This window comes from Poecilia mexicana, unplaced genomic scaffold (genome assembly GCF_051168715.1).
Source record: "Poecilia mexicana isolate PSO_F unplaced genomic scaffold, ASM5116871v1 scaffold_19, whole genome shotgun sequence".
Classification (NCBI taxonomy): Eukaryota; Metazoa; Chordata; class Actinopteri; order Cyprinodontiformes; family Poeciliidae; genus Poecilia; species Poecilia mexicana.
This window is the reverse complement of record NW_028263388.1, coordinates 3579133-3602898: the sequence shown is the minus strand read 5'-3', so window position 1 is coordinate 3602898 and position 23766 is coordinate 3579133. Positions and strand designations below refer to the sequence as shown.

The following is a 23766-nucleotide window of genomic DNA, read 5'->3' as shown; positions in this document are numbered from 1 at the left end:
TGTTATGTGATTGTTGGAGTTTGAGTGCAGTAACATAGCTGGTGGTCATAGAGCTCAGAGGCTGTTCCTGGTGCAGCCACTGAGATCATCACACTTCTTTCCATTTTGATATTTCTGTGTTACCCTGAACATGCCATCTCCATGGTAAAACATGGTGATGGCACCATCATGCTGTACAGGATTAATAGAATTAATTACAGGACTACATGCTCCGCCTAGCTGAGCCTGAGCTTTGTTGCTGGAAATAAAGGGCAAAAAATTTACAATTTCAGCTTTTTATTGGTAAATAATTTTGATGTTAATTTAACCCACTTTACAGTTCTATCATTTCCGTTTATGACAAAATCCCAAATAAATACATAGAATTTTGTAGTTCTAAAATAAGAAATCTTATGTCCATCTGTTACACAAAAGATTCACTAAAAACATATTTTGATGATTTTATTTTAACATGGCATAGTAGAAAACAGCGTGGTATCACATTCTTCCGTATTCTATTGAAAAGTACAAAAACAAAGTCAATTCATCTCGGAAGAAAAAGTTGATCAGAAATAAAATTAATGAATAAAAATTTGCATGTGACACACCATGTACCTAGCAATTAATGGAAAACATCTCAGAGTATCAATCTGATAAATGTACTAAAAGGTAAACATCAGATGTACATCAGCATCAAAACAAAAGTACCTAAAATATTTCAGACACATTAAGGAAAACTCTTTCAAAACAGAGTTTATGTTTAAACCTTACAGACAGAATTCACATGGCAGAACACAAATACAGATTTTAAGCTGATTGAGGAACAGTAATGGTTCTGTTCAGACACAGTTAGGGATACATGCAGAACTCGACTTGAAGGACTGAGATCATTTACTGCAAAGTAGAGCTCATTTCTCCAGGCTCTATAGCTAGCATTAGGATTTTAGATAGCTTTTTATGGTCATTCTATTCATCAACCAACTGTGACTATTTATTTCCTCTAATCTGTGACACCTTCTCTTAGCTCTGGAGGTAAAATGTGAGGCTGTACAGACACCTAGTGGGGTGTGGTCTCATTCCACATTTTCAAAAGTGTGGCTGGCTCATCTTGTTGTAATCAGAGGTGCATGGTAGTTTCAGGCTGATCGCTGATCACCTGATTCCAATTTTGGCTGATACCAATTTTTGTCTGAGAAGTTGCTAAAAATTTTGGCAAGTGGACTGACTTCTGTCAACTGAGCACATGCAGAAATGACCTGGTGGGCAGGGAGGTCACTCAGCCCTCTGACATCAAAGCAGAAAAGGACAGTGGCTGATTTTCAGAGTTTTGCAGAGATGGTTAAGATCAGCTTCTCATGCAAGTATCGATCAATCTCCCAACACTAAGGAACTCCAGGTTGATTAATCAGTCCATCCATAGTTACAACAACCTCCTCTAGTTAGTTTTAAAAATGAGAATTTAATTATCCTTTGTCATAATAACCCTAAGCAACTATTTTCTATGTAAGAGTTTTATTAATGTTTTAACTATTTTGCCTCTAATAAATTCTCAAAGACCGCATGTTTGTGCACAGGAAATTGTTTTGCAAGTCTGCCATCTCCAACACATAAAAAGGCACTTTAAGACTTTATTTCACCTTGTTAGGACACATTAGTTGGTGTAGATTTGGATGTTTAAGACGAAGGTTTTAGGATTAAACTGCTTCGTTCTAGTGACACCCAGCTCTCTGCTTCACGTTGCACTAAACAGCTCTATGAGAAATTAAAAACACAAGCTGAATGAAGTAAAAACTACAAAAACTTAACAGTAAAATCTCATTATTTAACATGTTTCAGCACCTCAAGTCAACATGATGCAAGGCAGTACGGTGGAACAGATGCATTTCCAGGAAAAATACATCTCAAGACATTCAGTTAAATTTTTAACACTTAAAGTTAAGACTATGCAACTTCTGAGGAAGGAAACAAAAAGATCTATACAAATGTAATATTTGTATACTATATTCTTCAGGAAACCTAGAAGCAGCTATTGACACAGTTTGTGTTATTTAGCAACTAACCAGCTCAGCTCTGTCAGAACTACAACCAGGACCTGCAGGTGATTTAAAGTGATGCAGTTCACACAAATGTGCATACAGTACATAAAACACACAAGTGTGTTGAGTGGTAAAAACACCGAAGTTCTCCGTCACTAGAACTTACAAGTACGTGGCAGGGGACACTCTCCTCTGCTTGGGTCTCCTTTTCTATTAGCTGATCTTATCCCTTTGTTGTGCTTGGAGCTGCAAAAACACAGCTGGGGCTGGAAACAAAGCAATGGGATGAGAGCTGTCTGTTCCAATCTCATCACTGCAGGCTCTGGTGCAAAACATGCATTCAGAATTTATCAGTGTTTCGCTCATTTTACATTGGAAACCTGATATTTCAGGAATATTACGTTTTCATTAAAAGCACAAAAGGAAGGAAACGTGTTTGATCAGTTATGCCTCTGTTGTGACAATGGATCCCGGCTGTATGTTTGTTGGAAAGCCTGTTTATTTCCCTCAACATGGAGACACATTTGTCAGAAAAACTCAGTGTCGACCTGTAGAGTTCAGTTTGTTGGTTCCACCAAAGAAAAAACAGCCAAACCCTCTCTGTCAACACCAGGCAGTTCATTCTGATGATTCTGGTTTGGAGCAGTTTGTTGGATTAGATATTTCCTTTCATTTTTGTTAATATTAAGCCATCTCATATTTCATACAAACAAGTTTCTCTTCAGAAGGATTAGAAAAAAAAGAAGAAATTAGAATCGTTTTTTTCCTGTAAGTTCAATAGCCATTCCAATCTATTTGGACCAAACTGATTCATCACTGGTTTGAATCAGCCATAAAGTTGAAGTCACAGACAGATGACTGATGGTTGACACTTTTTGTGAAGTTGAAATTACTGGGGTGCTGTGGTGGTGCAGGGGCAAAGCACAACCCACGTCTTGAGGCCATAATTCTCGTGGCGGTGGTCGCAGCAAATGTCCCGGCCTGATGACATTTGCCGCATGTCTTCCCCCTCTCTCATTACCCTCTTTTCTGTCCAACTACTTTCAAATAAAGGCCACTAGAGTCAACAAAACCTTAAAAAAAGTTTAAATTACTATCAAGATAATAACTGACATGTCAACTAAATGTGTCTGCAAGTACCATTTGTGTTGAAGGTCCCTGGTGTTTAGCAAGAAGTTACATAGTCTCTCTTTAAAGTTTTTAGACTATATATAATGACAGATTTTTATTGCCAATAGAAAATAGATGAATTTTTTAGTACTTATTCACAGATAACTATACAATAATTTCTGGATAAGCTTGTTTCTCCCCAGTTAAAATGTTTCCTCATCTTGCAGGTTCATCAGCTACACATGAAATTACTGTCCAGCTTCTACTGAAAATAACTACATGTCTCACCTTTTTATATTTATATATATATATATATATATATATAAAAACCTGCTTGAGAGGATATCAGCCAGTAACTATAGCTCTATATTCTCCTCATATGGACAAGCATAACTAAATGCTAAAACCAAACTGTGAAGTGGATTGAGGTGTCGATCAAGCCGACTCTTCTCCATTATGGCCCGCCAGGATTTTTGGGAGCGAGTGTTAAAAAGACAAACAACCAAAACGTAGAAACAACACAAAGGTGAGGTGTGCAACGGCTTCACGTTTCAGGTTCAGGACTGCTGACTGCTCCACTGGTTGGCCATGGGCCTGCGAAGCAACTCTTCCACATGACGGGCAACATCCATTGTGTCCTCCAGGTCGAAATCTCCATCTGGATCCAGCATGTTGTCACTACTGGCCACACAACAGAAGCAGACGTTAGGAGGTTAATGAAGCACAGGAATCTTTGTTTACTGACTTAGCGGTATCACACTGGTGTATGATATTTACATATCAGATATTTATATCAGTGGATACCTAATATCAAATTTTTTTTAATGTGTATTTTATTTTGTATGCCTGCTATTTTGAATATCATTTTAAAGATTCAGCTCAACAAACTAAAATATCTCAATTTTACAAACAGTGATTGGTTGTTGCCTCCCTATTGTATCAAGGACCTTAAATCATTCATTTTCTTCTTTTCATTGTCGTTATGCATATACTGAGAGCATTAAAGATAAATGAATGCTAATGTTCTTGGACCAATAAGAAATTCAATTGCTTAATTTTGCTTTGGTGTACAAAACTCAAAATATTTGCTTTCATCTGTTCATGAGACAAAATATATCATCTGAACCCAAAATGCAGCAAAGGAGTACTGCAATCCAATTGCTCCAGGTTTTATGGTAAGCTGTACATAAAGTGCCAGTGTAACTAAACAGCAGACGAGGTTATGAAGAACACCACTGTGTGTTTACATGGAGGAGTAGACGCCAAAGTTGTTGGAATGGCTCCCAGAGGACGAGGCTGTCTGGTCCATGAATACAACTCCAGCGCAGGGCTCAGGGTTTGGGGTGGTGAATCTACCAGACACGAAAACATCTTCAGTAATAAGAACAAAAAAAAGAACTGCAACTTTAATATTTACAGATTGACTCAGTGAATCAGAGTTTCAAACCCTAAAGATATCCAAGCATGAGTAAGACACTGAACAGTGCTGTGAGTATTTGACCTCATAGATTCAGTTTTTTTTTAAAATCATACTCAAATATTTCATATAAATTCACTTAATATCAGACAAAGTTTCAAAACTGATCGTTTCATTTATTAAGGATGAAAAGCCAATCCAATCTGGATCGTGTGACAATGTAACCAACTCATGCATACATAAAAAAACATTTTACTAGCCACACCCAGGTCTGATTACCGTCAGACCTGCTCACAGTATGGAGCAGTCTAAATCAGAAAACAAAACATATGTACATGACTAAAGGAACCTGAGAGCAGGTAACATTATGTTCTCGGTTTTTATTCTCCCTCTAGAAGTTAAACCTAGCTCTGGTATTCTAGAAGTGACCTTGAAGGGGGAATCTGCTGGCCAGTACCTTTCACAATCATCCTATGTATGAGGTCCTGCAGAGTTAACAGGACCATGCAGTTCACTGCTGCAACATGCTCTGAAACATTTAGGTTTGACTTAAAAAACAAAAAAAAAAAAAAAAAAAATCAATCTTAAGAGGAAAGATCCAGACCCATTAGAATGAAAACGTATAAAATACTACAAGAATGGCTGAAAATGTATATTTTTGTTAGGGGCTTTTGAAATACAGTGGTTCATTTTCCATTTTACTGTAGAATTAGCTTTAAATAATCTTGTCCTTGTTCTCTAGATACTGCATGAGGTTTTTCTTTTTAGTTCATGACATGCATTTTAATATCCATTAGACAGGGTAGAAGTACAGCACTGTTACAATCTGGGTTTTGTGGGATTTAATACTATACTTTGATACTTGCTATCAATAACTGTCAGATATTATGGAATCAACTTACTCTGGTACAACTTGTTTGATTTGCGGTTTAACGTATCCATCCACTGGTTTCGCTGGAAGATAAATAGCCTCCTTTAGCCACCATTTACAGTCATACTGATGAAACCCTTTAAAAAGTATGTGCTGATGATCAAAACTAAGCAGTCGGTACACATACAGAGTGGAGGGGTGTAGTACTTGGCGAAGACCTCATCCTTGGCCCGGTCAGGGTAAAGAAACAGAAGATGGTTCAAGTCACTTATGCGGTCAGCCAGGGAGCGAATGGAGAAGTCCTTCGTTGTGTAAGGCAGCAGATTCCAGACCAGCCTTTCACCTACACAATTAGATCAAAGATGACAATGCTAGATTCAGTAAAGATTGGTTTCTTACTGGAGTTACCAAAACCACCATACACACTAGTCAACCAGTAGGAAGACGTATGAAGCCTTCCTATTGGTAATAATATTCCAGGTGTTTACAGGATACTGTTCCAGCCACTGAAGGAGTTACTGCAGCTATTAACTCTTTACTTTCTCATCTTGTGTTTTAGTGTACATGTTCCATTTTCTCAAACCTCCAGTTGCCCATGACTGATGGCTGCGCACACCGAGCTAGGTTCTGCTGCTGCTGGAACTTTCTTCCTGTTAAACAGGACTTCAGATACATGAATGCTCAATATGACGAACTGTTGCAAATTTAATGACCGAGTTCCCTTGGATAGAAAACTTTTTCACCAATTTCAATAATAAACTGAACTTGACTGCATTGTCTGATAATTGGGACTAAACTGGAATCTAAGTTATGGACTTTGAAACCGTCTGCATGATTGAACTGAATGCACAATATGTTTTTGTAAATAAGATTTTTTTCTGTCCAGTGTCTAAAGATGATCATTTTTGACAGGTGTATTAATAACTGATGTGAACTGAAAACCGTAGCCAGTGGTTTGTGTTTTCTATCTTTTTAAAATCTAGTGCGTTTTAATGATTCTCCTTCTAGTCTCCATCCCTGAACATTGGTCTGTTTTGGTTTTAGGCTCCTATGTATGCCATTATACTGCGTTAACTGTAGGCTACCTGGCTAAATGTTTTATAAAGATAGCTGTGTGACCTGGCTATTCTGTAGTGTCTGTATATCCCAGTTATTGGAATAAGTGTTTATATATACACACATTCTGGATTATGTGTTTTTGATTTTTTTTTTTTTGCAGATAGTCTTCTTGTCTAATGTACTTTTTCTAACAGAATAGCCAAACTTCAGCTGTGTTTTGAACTGAACTGGTTGTCCTGCTGTTGGAAGGGATGCAAAATCTAAGGCTACATTCACACATCAGGTCTTGATGCTCATTTCCAATGTTTTGGGGAAATCCAATTTTTTGTGTGGTAATACAATTAGTCCCAACAGTGATTAGCATTGTTTTCAGAAGTAATAACTTCGGTTCCATCCACAAACGGATTTTGAAGTTTATTCAGCAATGGGAGCCAACAGTATAGTGACAGAATTCTTACATATCATAAACATAATTTTCAGCCTTTGTTTATGTCATAATTTACTGCATCAGGCTTCTTCTGTCGCAGAATTATGATGCACATCTCACGTCAATGACATAACCATTACTACTTTAATTAAGAATATTGTAATATTCAATTTACATGTCATCTAACTTAATACTATGGAGCCCCCCAGGGGACATGGGGAATTTTTTTTCTTTTGCGTTCCCTCGCAATAATCTACTGATCAGTTCATGCGGCATAATTGATACTATAAGCGTTTTTTACGGTGGAAGCCGTACTTTCTGCTTTAATACAAGCTTATAAGGTTTTTCCATGGACTATTGAGTTATTATCTCAGGGTAATAAGTCATCTGATTGTGTCTCTATTGTGTTCGTGTCTGAATGGTTTAAAGTGCTGCTTTCTGTGCCGTTCCATCTGAGCCTTAACAGACATAAACATGCAGTAAATAAATCGATTTTCAATCAGTTTTTTGCACCAAAGCGTTAATAATAATAAACACGTTTTCACTGAGGCTCTATAAGAGCAATATGAATGACATAAGTAATTATTGATATGACAGGAGCAGCGGCTTTGACACCTGGTGGTGGGCGTGTCGATGTGGGAGTGACTGTCATGAAGTATGAATGGGAAGGTGACGCTGCTGGCTCGGTGTGTGAGGCAGCGGGTGAGCTGGGTGGGTCAGTCCTCGCAAAGTTTGGAGCATAATAAAAATTAAAAAAATTGATAATTGTGACAGAACAAAGAAGAGGTTAGGAGTTGATTGATACACGGACAGATGAGATTCCCCGAGTTAATCCAGTGCGGCCGTCTACCACCATTAGTTTGCTGTGTTTTATAATAATAAAACGTGTTTATTATTATTAACGCTTTGGTGCAAAAAACTGATTGAAAAATCGATTTATTTACTGCATGTTTATGTCTGTTAAGGCTCAGATGGAACGGCACAGAAAGCAGCCCTTTAAACCATTCAGACACGAACACAATAGAGACACAATCAGATGACTTATTACCCCGCGATAATAACTCAATAGTCCATGGAAAAACCTTATAAGCTTGTATTAAAGCAGAAAGTACGGCGGCCACCGTAAAAAAGGCTTATAGTATCAATTATGCCGCATGAACTGATCAGTAGATTATTGCGAGGGAACGCAAAACCTTTTGCGAGGGAACGCAAAAAAAAAAAAATTCCCCATGTCCCCTGGGGGGCTCCGTATAATACAGCCTGATTGTTTTTTTTGTTTGGTTTTTTTTTTACCTTGTTTGTTGGGATTTTCAGCCACCCAGGCAATAGTGATGCCTCCGATCTCAGAATCACTAAAGCGCAGCAGGAAGGTGCCGTTGGGTTTAGACATCAGCATGTCCTGAGCCTGCTGCTTGTTCACAAACCCAAGAATAGCCCTGAAATCACATCCATGGGGGAAATTAACCCAAATGTCTTTTTTCCTGAGTCAAACATTAAAAAGTGTGAAACTTTCAATAAATGCTAACAGTGAAAAAAAATAGACAAATAATGCACCATTTTAAGTTTACATTAAAAAAACAGCTTTTTTGAAAAGAGTCACATAATTCATACCCATCATTCCAATGAGGTTTCAGGTGTTTCTTCATGAGCTCTACGACGCCATCAAACCACTGCCAAAAAGTAAAGTTGCGTCCAGGCAGGTTTTCCTGTTAAATCATATCAAAGCTGTCAGTTTGTTTCCAGAAATTACTGAAAAAAAAAATCTTAAACCAGAGACAACTGTAACAACACAAGTTGGTTCATATAAAATAGCTAAGTATTATGTGGCACAGCTTTAACAAATAAAACTAATGGTAACAGAGAAGTCAAGTTGTGATATTCCTCAAATATACTTTCTCTACCATCAACTTCATTAGAGTAAATGGCTCTGGTACAGTAACTGCTGCAAAGGTTTAGAACAAGCAGCTGCTATATTTAAAGTTTCCCCATTTAGACACTGCAAATAATTAAGCTTAAATTCCTTTGACATTTTATTGGTATTTCATTTAGTCTTAGTTAGGAACAGTCACATTCACCTGCTGGGAGAAAAGCTTAAATGAGAAAATGAGCCGGCCTCACCCGGTTGAACTGGGCCCAGGAAATAGTCATGTTACGGTAATCCTCAGGGTTATTACTGCTGTTTGAAAACGCTTTCTGTGCCAGGAAGACCAGGTTATCTTCCGTCAGGCCACGCCCACTGTGCATTTCTGCCTTGTACTTCATATCAAGGGCTTCACAAAGCTGGGTCCACAGCACTTTGTCAGGGACAAGAAATGGCACTCTTCCCTAATGAAAGAACAGTGTTAATAAAAGTATGGCTAGCTAAGGCAGGGCAGGGATTCCTTTAATTTACCACCATTTTTTCCACTACTTTTATTTTAGATCATAAAAAGCCAAATCCTTTTAGTTTAGAGCATTTAATTGTTGCAAGTTAAAACTAAAAACATGTACTGTGTTTAATGCAAGGAAAATTTGAGCTTCTTGGCTATTAAAATGAATAAGTAGAAATCTGTTGGTACATTCTTACTTTAAACACCTTATTTTAACTTAATCTGAAGACAGATATTTAACATTTTCCTCTGTGCTGGCTTCTTAGAAGCATTAGAAAGAAAACAGACTGAAAGCATTTAAGAAACTAAAACAATTACAATGATTACCATAATATAAAAAGCTGCATTAAACATTACTTTCGTGTTTTCTTGTATATGAACTGTAAAGTTTCAGATTGTAGAAAAGGCCATTAAAAATTCACACTTTTGAGGACCAGTATCTTACCGGCTCAGCAAAGGCGTTGTCCCACAGGACTGTTGCCGTGGCGTTATTGTCCTGACTGCCATGGACAATCACAACGACCGGTAGAGACAGAGTCTGCAGGTCAAACATAAAACATCAAAGTCAACAGGTAAACAAAAGCATTCTGAAATTATTTGAATGGGTTAGGATTGAACAGAACCATAGAACAGTACTTTTACTGGACTGTTTTATGGTTCCGATAGTAAAAAAATAAATGAAATATTTTAAGGCTTCCATGTGAATGACCTTGACATGAAACACCAGCTCGTTTCCTCCAATGCTGAACTGGGACTCAAACAGAATTGTAAACTTCTCCTCTGTCACAGACTCGGCACCTCGACGATCCGAACGCTTAATTCGCTTCAGTGACTGAGAGAACAAACAAGTGACATGTTAGACATGAAGCACTTCACCACAACAAGCAGAGTGGTAAATGTATAACTTTTTAAAACCAAAAGCTCCTACACAGACAAAAAGGGGATGAAATCCCTAAACTGGCTGAGGTTTTGGGATTCACTGAACTTTGAGCTTTAAAGCTAAAGAAATTACCAACACAGACTGGATCACTTTGTCAAAATGAGTCAAACTGTAGACTGCAGTAGTGTTTTCCATCATGTACGACGTGATCAAAATTTAGGAAGTCAATACTAGAGGTGTGCCGATTGATCGGCCACCGATCATAATCGGCCGATTTCTGTGAAAAAGTGTATGATCAGTGATCGCCGATCACGGTCTCTTGTTGCTGATCACCTTTTAGCAGCCTGCCTGTGCAGCTGGTCTCCTCTTTCCTTCACACTGCGCAAACGTGCAGCAACAAATCCTAAGCAGTGTGGAACTATAACGTACTGAGTGAATGGGGAAGTTTGCGTGTTGTGGCGGAAAATTGAAGCATGTGGGGTGAAGCACCTCAAAATGGATCAACACGACGAATCTAATATGGCATAAAAACAATGCCATACTTGACGGAGTTTGGCTATATTGAATAAAAAAAAATACATCAGATAGCAGGTAAAGCAGCGCACAGCTACAAACACTCACCCGGATTAGCATGACGGTCAGAAAGCTAAACAAATAACCCGCAAAATTATTTAAGTCTTCGAACTGCGATGTAAGACGCTGGTTCTGCTCTCACTGTTGAACCGCTGCTACGCTACAGGTAGTAATATTTCACAGACCGAGCGCCGCTTCTGCTCCACCTGGTAGTGACTCTCACACTGAACCTCTGAAGCTGCAGCATCCAACTTAAAAAAATAAATTTTACATGCGTATTAAAACTTCTCGCTGTCCTAACATGAGACAGAATCTCTGAAAAAAATAATCGATCTCCTCCCTGTTCTGCATAATTACTCTGCAGAGTCAGAAACAGCCACTCAGAACTAGCAGTAATCAGCTAGCCGCCATGCTAACAGGAAGTTTTCATTCAGTAACTCAGGATTGTTTATTGTAATAGAACCTGTATTTGCCTTTGAATGTTAAGTTTTATACTTGAATTTTTTGGCAATGTTGAGAGGTTTTATTTTGACTTCTCATTATTTAGCCTCTTCAGAGCCTTCATATCTTTTCAGTCTGTTAAAGATAGCATTACCGATAACAGTACAATTTGCACAATGCCTTTTTTGTTTTTTTCTTGGAAAAAGTTATTAAAAACAAGTTTTGTCTAAATTAAGGTGAATTCATGGTTCATTTTTCCACATAATGTAACCGGTAGTGTTTATGATAAAAAAATAATAATAATTACGTGATCGGTATCGGTGATCGGCCCTCATGGGGGATCGGAATTGGCAGGAAAAAACCTGATCGGCACATCTCTAGTCAATACTTATTATTAATAGGGATCCACATCAACAAAGGTATTGGCCAATGTTGGTCATTTTTTTCACACATCGTATCGGTTCTATATGTGAAACTGGGCCGATATTAAAACTGATGTTAATTTCCATCTTTTTTGCCATTTGTGTTTCTGGATGTGGATATGATTAAGTTGGCTCTTTAGTCATGTGACAGTAAAGTAGTGCAGAATTGTGGGGAGTTTAACTAAAGCACAGTACAAATGTATGTTTTTTCATGGTGTTGAAAGTGGATGGAAATGTATGCAGCTATAAGTTTCTCTGATTCTACTTTTCATAGGTATATGTTTGAGTAGAATGAACATTGTTCTTTTATTCTATGAACTACTGACAACACGTCTCTGAAATTCCAAGCAAAAAAAAAATTGCATTTATTAGCAGAAAATGAGAAATGGTCAAAATAACAAAAAAGATGCAGTCCTTTCAGACCTCAAATAATGCAAAGTAAACAAGTTCATATTCATTTAGAAACAACAATAATGTTTTAACTCGGGAAGAGTTCAGAAATAAGTGTGGTGAACTAACCAGGAGGTTTCCAATGGGGTTCAGTGCGGTGGGCTCAAGTTTTTCCAGAGCTGCATATAAATGTGACATCTGTAGATCTTGGCTACTGGCCATAAAAGCAATAATATTGGCTATTGATATCAGCCCAGATTCTTATATTGGTGCATCCCTTGTGATTATTGATTGATATTGTTTCTAAGCAAACAATTTACTGAGTGCAGAATTTACTGAGTGCAGTAAAACAGTTTACCATGTTCCGGAAGTGTGCACTTAGAGTGCCTGTGGCCTGGTGGTACTCCATTACACAGTTGTTGTTAAGGATTTCTCCACTGCTTTCACTGTCAAGCGGAAAGACATGTAGACAGACATTAATTTCTCTATACTATCCCTTTAAGAAAAAAGCTAAACTAAATTCGATCCAAGGCTAATTCCAGTTAACTGTATAACAATAAAACATCTTATACAATGATGATCTTTAATTTTTTTTTTTTTTTTTAACATTCTTTTATCTGTGACTTGTCACTTTAGTTTCTGAAGTTGTTAGTGTGTAGACTGGTAAAGAGGCAGTGGTAGAGTTCAGGTGAATAAAAAAAAAAAGTTTCCCTCTGTGTTCACATACTGACTATACTATGTTGTCACTTTGAAACTGTGAAATGTTTCACCCAAGAAACTCTTTAACCCATCTTTGCAATCACTCTTACTGCTTTATATATATATATATATTATATATATAAACCTAAAGTAAATAAAGAAACAATCCTTAGCCTGGTAGGGACACAATTGAAGCCTGGTGGCCCGCCAGGCTTATGATGCACAGGAGGAGACCCTGCCCAGGGTTAGCAGAAAACAGTCTTTTCACCAGGGCAGCCATTTGTCTCAACTCATGGAATGTATCAATTACTGTACATCTACATTAACCACAATTAAAGCTGTAATGTTTTTTAAAAAAAAATCTGAAATACACTGCTCAAAAAAAATAAAGGGAACACTCAAATAACATCCTAGATCTGAATGAATGAAATATTCTCATTGAATACTTTGTTCTGTACAAAGTTGAATGTGCCGACAACAAAATCACACAAAAATCATCAATGGAAATCAAATTTATTAACCAATGGAGGCCTGGATTTGGAGCCACACACAAAATTAAAGTGAAATGTTCCCTTTATTTCTTTGAGCAGTACATTTGCCTTTTCTTATCCAATAAAATGTCTGGTGGAGGTTTTGAATGAGACAAGTTTCCATCCAGCCTGCTCCTCACCTGTGTGTGCTTTCATTCTTCAGCAAAGCTTTGGCTTGCTGCTCGCTAACAATGACAGCCTTGACCTGCGGTGGGTTCATGTGGACATTGAGCTTCCCCCCCACAAGAAGACGGACAGTAGCTGCGAACTTTGTCTGGGTCTTTAACACCTGGGGCGGCTGCTTTTCAATGATGAAGGTGCTGAAATACAAACACAGCAACATGATCAGCAGTTTACAGCTGACTGATGAACATCAGAGTATGGATTAAGAGAAAGTCAATGAGAGATTATTCACTGCATTAGAAGAAAAATTTAATGGAAAAACAAAAAGTGAAAAAAATTGTAGTAGAGTTGTCACCATTCTAATAATTTAGATCATTTTTGATATTGCAGCAGTACTTTGAGTGAAATTGTTATTTTGTGGTAAAGAGCAAAAGTACAATTAATTCCAATAGGACAACATTTTAACTTTCGTAATTAGGGCAAAACTAATACAATTGAGCTCTTGTTTAGAAAAAATATATGTAAATATTAATACATTTGTAAGTGTAACTTCTCCTGTTAAATCCCCAAAATATAAAACAATATACTAACATACAGTTTAACATCCCATATGTTGGTGCATGTCGCCTGTATGGATGACATGCACCAACACGTCGCTCCACTCAGTTGTGGAAAACAATTAGATCGTTTTAGGACTGCCTGGGAAAGATTTCCAGAGAAAAAAAATCTGATTGATCCAAATACACATTGTGCATATAAATGAGATCTGTTGAAAGTCCCTGCATGACTTCATGTGTTCAATATGGAAAAATATGTGACTTTTACCTTGTGACCAGGGCAGAGATGATGTCAGTAATGTCAGCGTTGAGTTTGGTGAGCAGCTCTTCTATTGAACCAGGCAAAGGGAGCTGCTGGGTAAGATGCTCACAGCGCCGAATCTGCTGTCGGTTCTGCCAAATCAGGTCTGCCAGCTTCTCGCACCTTTACAAGAAGGAAAAGGAGAAATGCCTCAAAAGTTTATTCACAAAATAAAAATGAATGTCTATAACATGCACATTTTTTATTCAGTAGGAGATTAAGAATGAGTCCCTCCAGGATTTCGTGTTTGTTTTTTGCCAATCAAAATCAGTGATGATGTGGTGCTACTATAGAAATATTTGCAAGAATTTAGCAATAAATTCTTCATATCAATCAAGGACTATAATTTGACATCAAGTAAAGCTGACATAGAAGCATGGTAGAAGTTACAAATGCTGCCACCTGCAGGTGGGGGTTAGAATCACTTTAAAGCAAAGTTTATTGTAAATTTGCTGCAAATTTACAATGAATTCACAATTACTCAGTAGCACAAAAAAAATGCAAGGATCTGATATTGCATGAATTTCCTTGATCACAGAATTCAAAAAAAAAAAAAAAAACCCTCCCAACAAGAAAAGAAAAGAAAGAAAAAGCTCGGAGGAGCGAAATCTGTCCAGGTTTTACCAGGACTGCAGAACGTCCAGCCCCCCCTCATGAGGGCCCCCGTTGCCAGCCAGCTGCTGTCTCCTCTTCCACTGAATGAGTTCCTCATCCAGGATAAGAGTCTGCTGTTTCCTCAGTAAACCCAGAGTCTTCTGGTGCTGATCTGCCAGGTCCTACCAGCAGAGAATCATCTGTGTGTAAACCTGACTTCATAAGCTCACAGCAAACAAATTGGTTCAATGAAAATGTCACGTTTGAACACATCCTCCGTCTCAGCCACAGTCACAGTCCAACAACATGCACTGACATGTCAATCTGCTTGGCTGTGGAAAACTATTTGAGCTTTTCAGAACTGGTTAGAAAAGATTTCCAGGAATTATTTCAAAACCTGAGCAGATCTTCTGAAAAATTAAACATTGCAAAACTGAGAATCTTAATAAAACAAAACCTAAAGCTCATTTTAAACAGACATCGTTTATCATGTCTTGTAGTTTCCTTAGAGCAGCTTACTCTGAACATCTGTAACAGTCAGAAGGTCTGAGTAAAGCCACCTCATTTCTACGTCCTTCTTAAGGATCTAGTGCTTACAGTGAGCTCTGATGGATGTTGTAGGAATCTGAGATCAAAGACAACACCCAGCGTGTATAAGAAGCCTGGTGGGTCACCAGGCTTTACCTACGATTCCATCAGACACTTTTTGTGCAAACACAAACACCAACTGTGTTTTGCAAAACACTGAGAAGCATGAGGAACATAAGACTAGAAATAAGTAGTGTGTATTCATACAAGCCTGTATTTCTGTAGTGTGCTGGCCTCTCTGGCGAGCCAGGCTTCCACAGTGGCCCTCTTGCTCTGCAGGGCGGCTTCCCGCTGTGTTCGCTCTGCTGGGGGCACTGAAGACAAGCTGCTCAGCTGGGCTGGCACAGGGAAGGGCAGACAGCATGCAGGATGTTAGAAACACACTCTGGTGCATATCTCAGAGAAAAGACCATGACAAAAAGACTGGTGACACTAAACCAGCCGGGCATTGCAGTAAAGCCTATCTGGGCCATTTCATGCATTACAAGACACAAAGGCTGTGTACTAAATCAAGATAGCATTGATAATGAAAGCAATGCTTGCAATCAATTGATTTCATGCATTAAATCAATTCATATTCTGATGGATGAAAACAAGCTCAATAATTTCCATGTGCATGATTTGTAGTTTTTCCTCTTTCCACCAAAAACTGGATGACAGACATCTCCATCTGGTGTTTTGGTCTCACCTAGTCCTTTTTCGAAGGACACTTTTGTTTACAGAGACTTCACAATTCATTTTATTTGTAGTTAGTTTTGTTTGCTTATTCTGGATATTTAAAATGTCTTCCAGTTTTAATGTTAAACAATCGTTAGAATTTAAAGTTTAATGAATTTTGAGAATGTGTTAATGCATTATTATGCCATTACCATCATATTATTTGAAAATGGTCTAAAAATATATATATATATAATATCATTTATCAGAATAATTTCTGGAAGAATTTAATGTCAAGAAAATTTGTTACTGTGACAAGTCCAGTATGAAGACATATTAGAGCACCCAATGACAGCCTTTGTTTGTCTAACATATTTGACATTTTAATAATTAGTTCAATTATATCAATACTGGGAAATTCTAGTAATATCCCTAAATAATTAAAACAGAAGAAAATACCTTTGAAATTCTATTCTAACATTTAATAAAAATGCATTCTCAGAAGCAAAAAAAGGACACCCTTAAATCACACCACAATCGTTTCAGGTGAGAACTTTACGCCTCCACATTTTAGAGGAGGTCTGCTCTGTTTAAGTCTCAGACATTTAGTTCGACGCTCCTGACTGTGAAAGAGAGAGTGAGCATGATGGTGAGATCTAAGAACCAATTGAGCAATTGAGACCTTCAGGAAGTAGACTGTAGCAGCTCCTGAGTCCGGTAAAATATTTTTAAAAGTTCTCAAAGGAAATTAAAATCAGTCACTCCACTGTACAGAAAGTAGTCTGCAAGTCGAGGACATCCTAAACACCTACCATCGTGTCCAGATCTGAGGGAAGGCCTTAACCTGTCAGTCACAGGTTGTCATTCACAATGACAGGGGTGTCAAACTCCAGTCCTTGAGGGCCGCTGTCCTGCAGTGTTTAGATGTGCCACAGGTAAAAAACAGTGGAATGAAATGGCTTAATTACCTCCTCCCTGTGTAGATCGGTTCTCCTGAGCCTTGCTAATGACCTAATTATTCTTTTCAGGTGTGGTGCAGCAGAGGCACATCTAAAAGTTGCAGGACAGCGGCACTTGAGGACTGGAGTTTGACACCCCTGTCACGAGAGGACCCAAATTTGGGTCCTCTCGTGAATGACAGGTTAACATGCCAAAAGACAACAATATTATCGTTTATCACAATAACTTCTGGGACAAAAACTCTAAACTATCATCACAGAAACCATAAGCTCTGGTTGCTGTTGAAGGTCCATGCCTGTCCAATCAGAAGAGACTGAATAAGTTTGACCTTTGTGAGTTTTGTGCAAAGAGGAAAGCTTTACTGTCTGAGACAAACATGAAGGTCAGACTGAAGGTCACCAGAGAGAACACAGACAAAGACCAGAACTTCTGAAATCATGAGTCTAAATGTAATCATGTGGACACAGAACAGAGGACATGTTTGACAAATTAAACACAGGAATCCAGGAAGATTCCTCATACTAACTATGAAGCATGGAGGTGGATGTGTCAATGCTTTGGGGGACGTCTGTTATAGCAAGACCTGACAAGAGCATCAGATGGCATCTGAGGAAGATGACAAAAACACTAACTCTAGGCTTTAGTGGGTATGTTGTTCTGATTTTTCCCCTCAGGCAAGAAAAACACAAATGAAAGTTATAGTAAATTTCTGGTTTGAAAATGTTCATTACTGAGGTTTGTTCCACCAAGTTTCCTTCGAAGAGCAGTCTCACCCTGGATGCGCAGGTTTTCCTGGTACTGGATGATGAAGTATTCCTGGCTGTGCTGCAGCTTCCTCAGCTCGTTCTCCGTCTCCTGTGTTGCTAAGCGCAGCTCTTCAAAAGCTTGGTTGATCTGTTGATGTCGCTGGGACAGCGTGTCCATGGCCTGCCCACCAATCCCAGAGCTCGCCTGCACACAGAACCATTAGGAATCGTACTTTCAGTTTTGATGGCAACAATTACAACTAACAACGTGCTATTGTTCTTAGTTTTATTGCTCTGCTGCAATCTGGAAAGTATTTATTTTTCCACAAATGTCAGCTTATGATTAAAAAAAACAAAAAAACAAACAAACTTACATTTGTTGCTTCTTGAACTAGTCTCTGCTCTGACTGCAGGATGTGCTTAATGCAGCGCACCAATTCAAAAGGACAGCGGTCATAAGTGCTCTGCAGACAAAAATGATTCCATGTGGTTAAAACACAGCATTTAATATCCCTTTAACTCACATAAAACAACTGTGCTTCTCTGGCACAATGCAACAGCACCATCCAACACCAACATTTATAGTACACTGGCACCTGTTGATGTCAATGTGAGGATCCCTATAGATCCATGCATTTCTGAAGTTTGTTGTTCTGGGACAGAGAGGAATGTGTCAACACAAATCCAAGGAGGAAAGACGTCTCCAATGACTGTAGACAAGCAAGTGTTGCTACTCATCAATCTAAGAAGGGTTATCATTTCTAAATCTGTTAAAATCCAGTAATTCCACACAAAGAAAACATCTTCACATGTGACAAAGAATCCAAATGCACATTAAGAGAGGATGTGCCAGGAAGTTTACACAGAGGCCTGACTGGAAAAACAAAACAAAAAACTCTAGAGCTATTTCCTGTTATTTTATTTAAAGTTATTTAAAATAAAATATTCCATAATTTTTAAGTTAAATATTTCATTTTGACTTCTTTTGTAGAGCTATGAATTGGTAATCCTGGTGAACTCTTATCCATTTTTACATGTCAGATTTGACAAGCTACTTTAAATTATATCCCTATGTACACACCCACCAACACTGCAGTTCAGTACACCAATCAAACCCATATTTACACTAAACGCGTTTGTGGCGAAACCTTTGAAGTCATGTACAAGATTCTTTTCCCTATATTACCAAATGAACATGTCATCTCACAGAGTATGATCAGTAGTTTTCCTTGCTTCATGTCTCTAGGCGATACCTGACTAGCAAAGTCACCCGAGGAATCCTGAAAATCCAGTTTTGTGCTTACCGTCAGATTCCTGGCCCTCCGCTGAAAGTGAAGTAAGGATCTCAGCACATACACTGAGGGATGCAGGCAGCACAGCTAAAGAACACACGCGCTTAAAATGAATGAACCCACACAACCAACCACAGGGGCTCCAACAGCTACCTTGAACTGGCTGGCTAAATGTCCCAGCTTGATCTTGAGAAGAAAGCCATCCTCTCCTCCCTGAACCTGGGCTTTTTTCTGTAGCTCCGCCACCAGGTTGTCAAGCAGACGCTTGGCTTTAGCCTCTTCTCCTGGATTATCCAAATCCACAGAGTCCCTAAGAAACAAATGCTTTATTAGAACTAAAGCACAACACAATTTCCATTCATTGTGGAAAAAAAAAAAAAAAGAAACATTTCAACAAAACTATGTAACATCTATGTTTAGATCACAGAGACTCAGACAGAATCCAGCACAGGTTTGCTGCATACCAAGGCTGGCTTTCAATCCACTGGGCCAGATAGTGTCGCACCTCGATGGGGAAATGCTGGCCGTACAGCGCCTGCATCTGATGCAACGCGTCGCCCTGAAGCTGCTGGGCCTGAATCCACATTGCCATGATGCAACCTGTGTAACCAAACGCCTGGAAAACGAGGTTTAAAAACAGTTAGCACTGAAAACCATTCAGAACACCTAGAAGACCGCATGAAAGAACAGCTGTGATGCATGTTCAAGAAAGGTTAGCATGTTTGCTTCCAGTCCAGTGAAGCCATTTAAATTCTGCCATAAAGAGGAGAACTAAGTGCGTGCATACTTTAACTAGTCATTTATGTGACTTAGCAGAAGATCAAAGCTTCAACGCTGTTGGTCTTGTTAAGTTACTTTGAACTGTTGTAAAAGTCAGAAGAAGAAGTCAGCCACTCCCTAAAAAGTAGGGGTGCACCGATTGCAGTTTTCTGTCAATCACTGACCTTTAAGAAGCCTAACCTGGTGGTTCTGGCCCACACTGATTTTTTTTGGTCTGAAAAGTCGCTAAATATATCAACAGCGAGGTGACTGTTAGCCGCGCTTGTTCAGACATGACCTGCTGGGCGGGTCCGTCAGCCCTCTTTCGCGTCACAGCAAAAAAAAAAAAACGGGACAATGGCTGACTTTCAGGCCTTTGCAGAGGTAGATAAGATCGGTTTCACATGGAGTAACACCTGATCACCCAAAATTAAGAAAACCAGGGACGTTTTATTGGCCGGCCAATTTATAGGAGCGTCCCTACTAAAAGCTCCTCTGATTGGGCAGCTGAGGAGAGGAACAGCCGCTGAGCCCGTCATTCTCTTTCTCATTAGGAGTGGGCTGTGTGGTAAAACTTACTTCTATCTTTCTGTAGAAGTATGTAGCTATACTTCTACATATTTGCATAAAACTTTGTTTTGCCAGAATAAAAGCATACAACATAAAAGGTACATGTATATTTATCATCTTAGGCAAGATCCTGATGAGTGCGTGTATGTATATATGTGGGTGTGTATTACTATTACTTAAAGTGTGTACAATTTCCAATATCCTTCCATCACTTTGCTACTAAAACAAAAAAAATATTATTGTTCCACTCCATGCTATTTTCCAGGGGAGACCTGAACTGCTATCAGCCAAGAAACGGGTATGGGGTTACCAGCCTGCAACTAAAAAATATATATGAGCACACTAAAAGAATCACTCCGCTCCAGCATTTAATCCACCCCAACATTTCTATCCAGCAGTGCTTGCATCCTGCAGGCAGACTCATTGGTTAATAAGAAATGGGTAAGTTTTTTCATAATGTTGACTATTGCTTTCTGAGTAATATTACTTCATCAAGACATTCCTACATTCCACACTATAAAGTAAGTAAGTAAAAGTATGAATGATTCATGCTGATACATCAGGTCAGTATCGGCATCGTCCAATACCCAAAGCTGCAATATTGGTATTGTATCACAAGAGAAAAAGTTGTAGCTAGACACCTCTACTTATTCCATTGTACGGAGCCCTCTATGGGACATGGGACATTTTTTTTTCCCCCTTTTACATTACCTCGCAAAACTTTTGCGTTACCTCGCAATAGGTTTTGCGTTTTCTCGCAATAATGTACTAATCAGTTCATGGGGCATTACTTAATACTGTAAGCCTTTCCTCATCATACTTTCTGCTATAATATAAGGTTTTCGTGAGGTTTTTCCATGCATCTTCATATCTTGCTGTGAAATATCTTAAGTTTTATATCTTTTTCTTTAGGACAGAAATGCACCACACACCTATGATATAAACCCAAACTTTCCATAAGTAGGAAAGAAGAAAAAATACAACCAAACTATTTGGACTACTAATCACAGGATAATCAGTAGTCTGACCATTTTAATTGTGTCTCTTTTGTGTTGATAATCTGAATCAGAGGTGTCAAACTCCAGTCCTCAAGGGCCACTGTCCTGCAGTTTTTAGATGTGCCACAGGTACAAAATACTGGAATGAAATGGTTTAATTGCCTCCTCCTTGTGTAGAGGTCTGCTAATGACCTAATTACTCTATTTAGGTGTGGTGCAGCAGAGGCACATCTAAAAGTTGTGCCTCTGCACAACTTTGCAGACTTGTTGTCAAACTCCAGTCCCTACAGGACTGGAGTTTGGAGTTTGACACCTGTGGTCTGAGTGGTTTAAAGCAGTGGTCCCCAACCCTGGTCCTCAGAGCCCACTGCCCTGCATGTTTTAGGTGTTTCCCTGCTGCTGGGTTGAATGAACAGGTGATTAACAGGCTTCTATAGCAGTTGCAGGAATGCAATCATATGAATCAGCTGTGCTGGAGTCCAGACTCATCAAAAACATGCAGGACAGCGGTCCGGAGGACCAGGGTTGGGTACCAATGATATAAAGAGCTGTTTTCGTGCAGTTCCATCTCAGCCTTACACAAACAAACATAAAAATGCAGTGAATAAGTTGATTTTCAATCAATTTTTGTACCAAAGAGTTAAGAATGAACAGGTTTTCACTGAGGCTCTTTAAATGTGTATACATTTGAAATTTTAAATTGACATTCATGACTGTTTACGAATAGACCAGCAAATATTGCAGTAAGCATATTGGGAGGTAACGCAAAAGAAAAAATGTTCCCCATGTCCCGTGGAGGGTTCCGTACTATTGAGTTCATTAGGTACACCAGAAACAAAAAGCACAAAGTTATGCGACAGGTTATAATGGTAGATTGAGACTTTGCTTCGCCTACTTTAGATCAGTCAGCAAAAACATAAACCCGTCTAAGTGTATCAAAGTGAATAAAAAGTGCATTGTTGGCTTTATGGTAGTGTGAGAAGGTTTCATCGGTTCTCATGTGGAACTTTCAGGTAGGAAACGTCGGTCTACCTGGAAATTAAAGACACCGTAGCTTCTAAGCGGTGCAGTACACCGATACGGGCGCTGAAAGCAGAGGTTCTCTGGAGAGAACGTCTGTGTGTCCTGCCACAATAATGTATACAAGGCGACGACATAGTAGTGGAGTTCTATTCAATAAGTTACTTTTAAAGCGGTACGCCAGCTAGCTATTGGTAAGCTATCTCGTTAGCTAGCAGAGTGCGGAACAAACAAAACTTCACTTCATGCTCCAAACGCAAGCGTTTCATTTCCTGAGGCCTTCACTCACCTTTGTGGAGACTGCAGCTTCCCAGTGAACGCCACACACGAGCGGTAAAGGTTGAGCTTAGTCAGTCATGCTGAAAGCTTGTCCCTCAATCTTACATATAGTTCTGCTAAGCAGGCTGTTGCTGATATCCGCTCCGACACCAATTAATAGAATGTAGTCAATTTACGACTTCCGACTCCAAACTGCAAATCTCGCTAAATCTCGCTCTGATAGATTGGTGTTGGCGGCGTGTTCGTATGACTGAGAGAGTTTAACGTTTGTATTTTGCTGCGCACCGAGCTATTTCCGGGTGTATTGTTGAAGCTACAGACGGTCACAGAAAGTCCCACCTCTTCCTACCTGTCGGGCGTCAAACGGCCCGACACCAGGTGTATCTAAACCCTGCGTGTTTACTGCTGACCTGTTGGACATACACAATATTATTAATTTTTTCATGACCGATATAACAACGGGTCTCCCAATCTTCATAGAAACTCAGTAAGTTTGGCATGTAGCAAGAGCACTCTAATCCTCTTCCATATTGACATTGTTTTACAATTTTAATTTTGTTTTTATGGAGCGGTTTTTTTTTTATTACTCTCAAGTTTTTCCTCATTTTAATCTGATATTTTAAAGTAGGAATTCTGACATTTTTAATATCAGAATTCCTTTCCTTTTTTCAGCGCCCATGATCCTTTCATTCTGTTGTAGAATTTCGATGAAAGGAACAGAATTTCTCACAAGACCTGCATTTATTATATATTTAACATTACTTAAGAGCCACTGTGGCTCCAGAGCCATAGCTTGGAGCCACATTGGTGGTGAATTTTTGACAAGGTCTTTTTTTGGTTGATGTTTCCTCCCACTCTTCATGGCGGAGTTGTTGGACAGACTAGCCACACCCTTATCCTGATGAGCAAACTGTAAATATGGATTGCATCGGGATGCTTCACTGGTGGAAAATCACCAGCGCCCTTCCTTCTCCATATTCCGGACATTGAGATGGATGATCCATGAGGAAAGTAACTTTGCCCCAGTCTGTAGTAGTCTCCTCATTAGAGTGATTTCAGATGATAATGTGTATTTGGTGTTAAGAAACGTTTTAAATCAAATTAATCTTCATAAGGAAA

At 38.9% G+C, this 23766-nt stretch overlaps 1 protein-coding gene across 2 annotated transcripts; it reads right to left on the bottom strand.

Moving 5' to 3' along the window:
* Positions 1-259: 259 nt before the first annotated feature.
* Positions 260-22964, bottom strand: LOC106927210 (signal transducer and activator of transcription 5B-like). 2 transcript variants are annotated; one of them, XM_015002605.2, is made up of 19 exons: positions 22658-22964; positions 19486-19637; positions 19175-19331; positions 18104-18193; positions 17757-17934; positions 15574-15704; positions 14809-14960; positions 14152-14307; positions 13344-13523; positions 12333-12420; positions 9978-10100; positions 9714-9806; positions 9018-9224; positions 8511-8605; positions 8193-8335; positions 5601-5756; positions 5445-5496; positions 4373-4477; positions 260-3806 (listed from the first exon to the last, which is right to left on the bottom strand). In XM_015002605.2, the coding sequence occupies exons 2-19, from the start codon at positions 19611-19613 to the stop codon at positions 3683-3685; spliced, it is 2358 nt and encodes a 785-aa protein (XP_014858091.1). In that variant the 5' UTR covers positions 19614-19637; positions 22658-22964; the 3' UTR covers positions 260-3682. The 2 variants fall into 2 exon arrangements, with proteins under 2 accessions (XP_014858091.1, XP_087857067.1); XM_088000941.1 differs by having other exon boundaries at positions 260-3803.
* Positions 22965-23766: the final 802 nt, after the last annotated feature.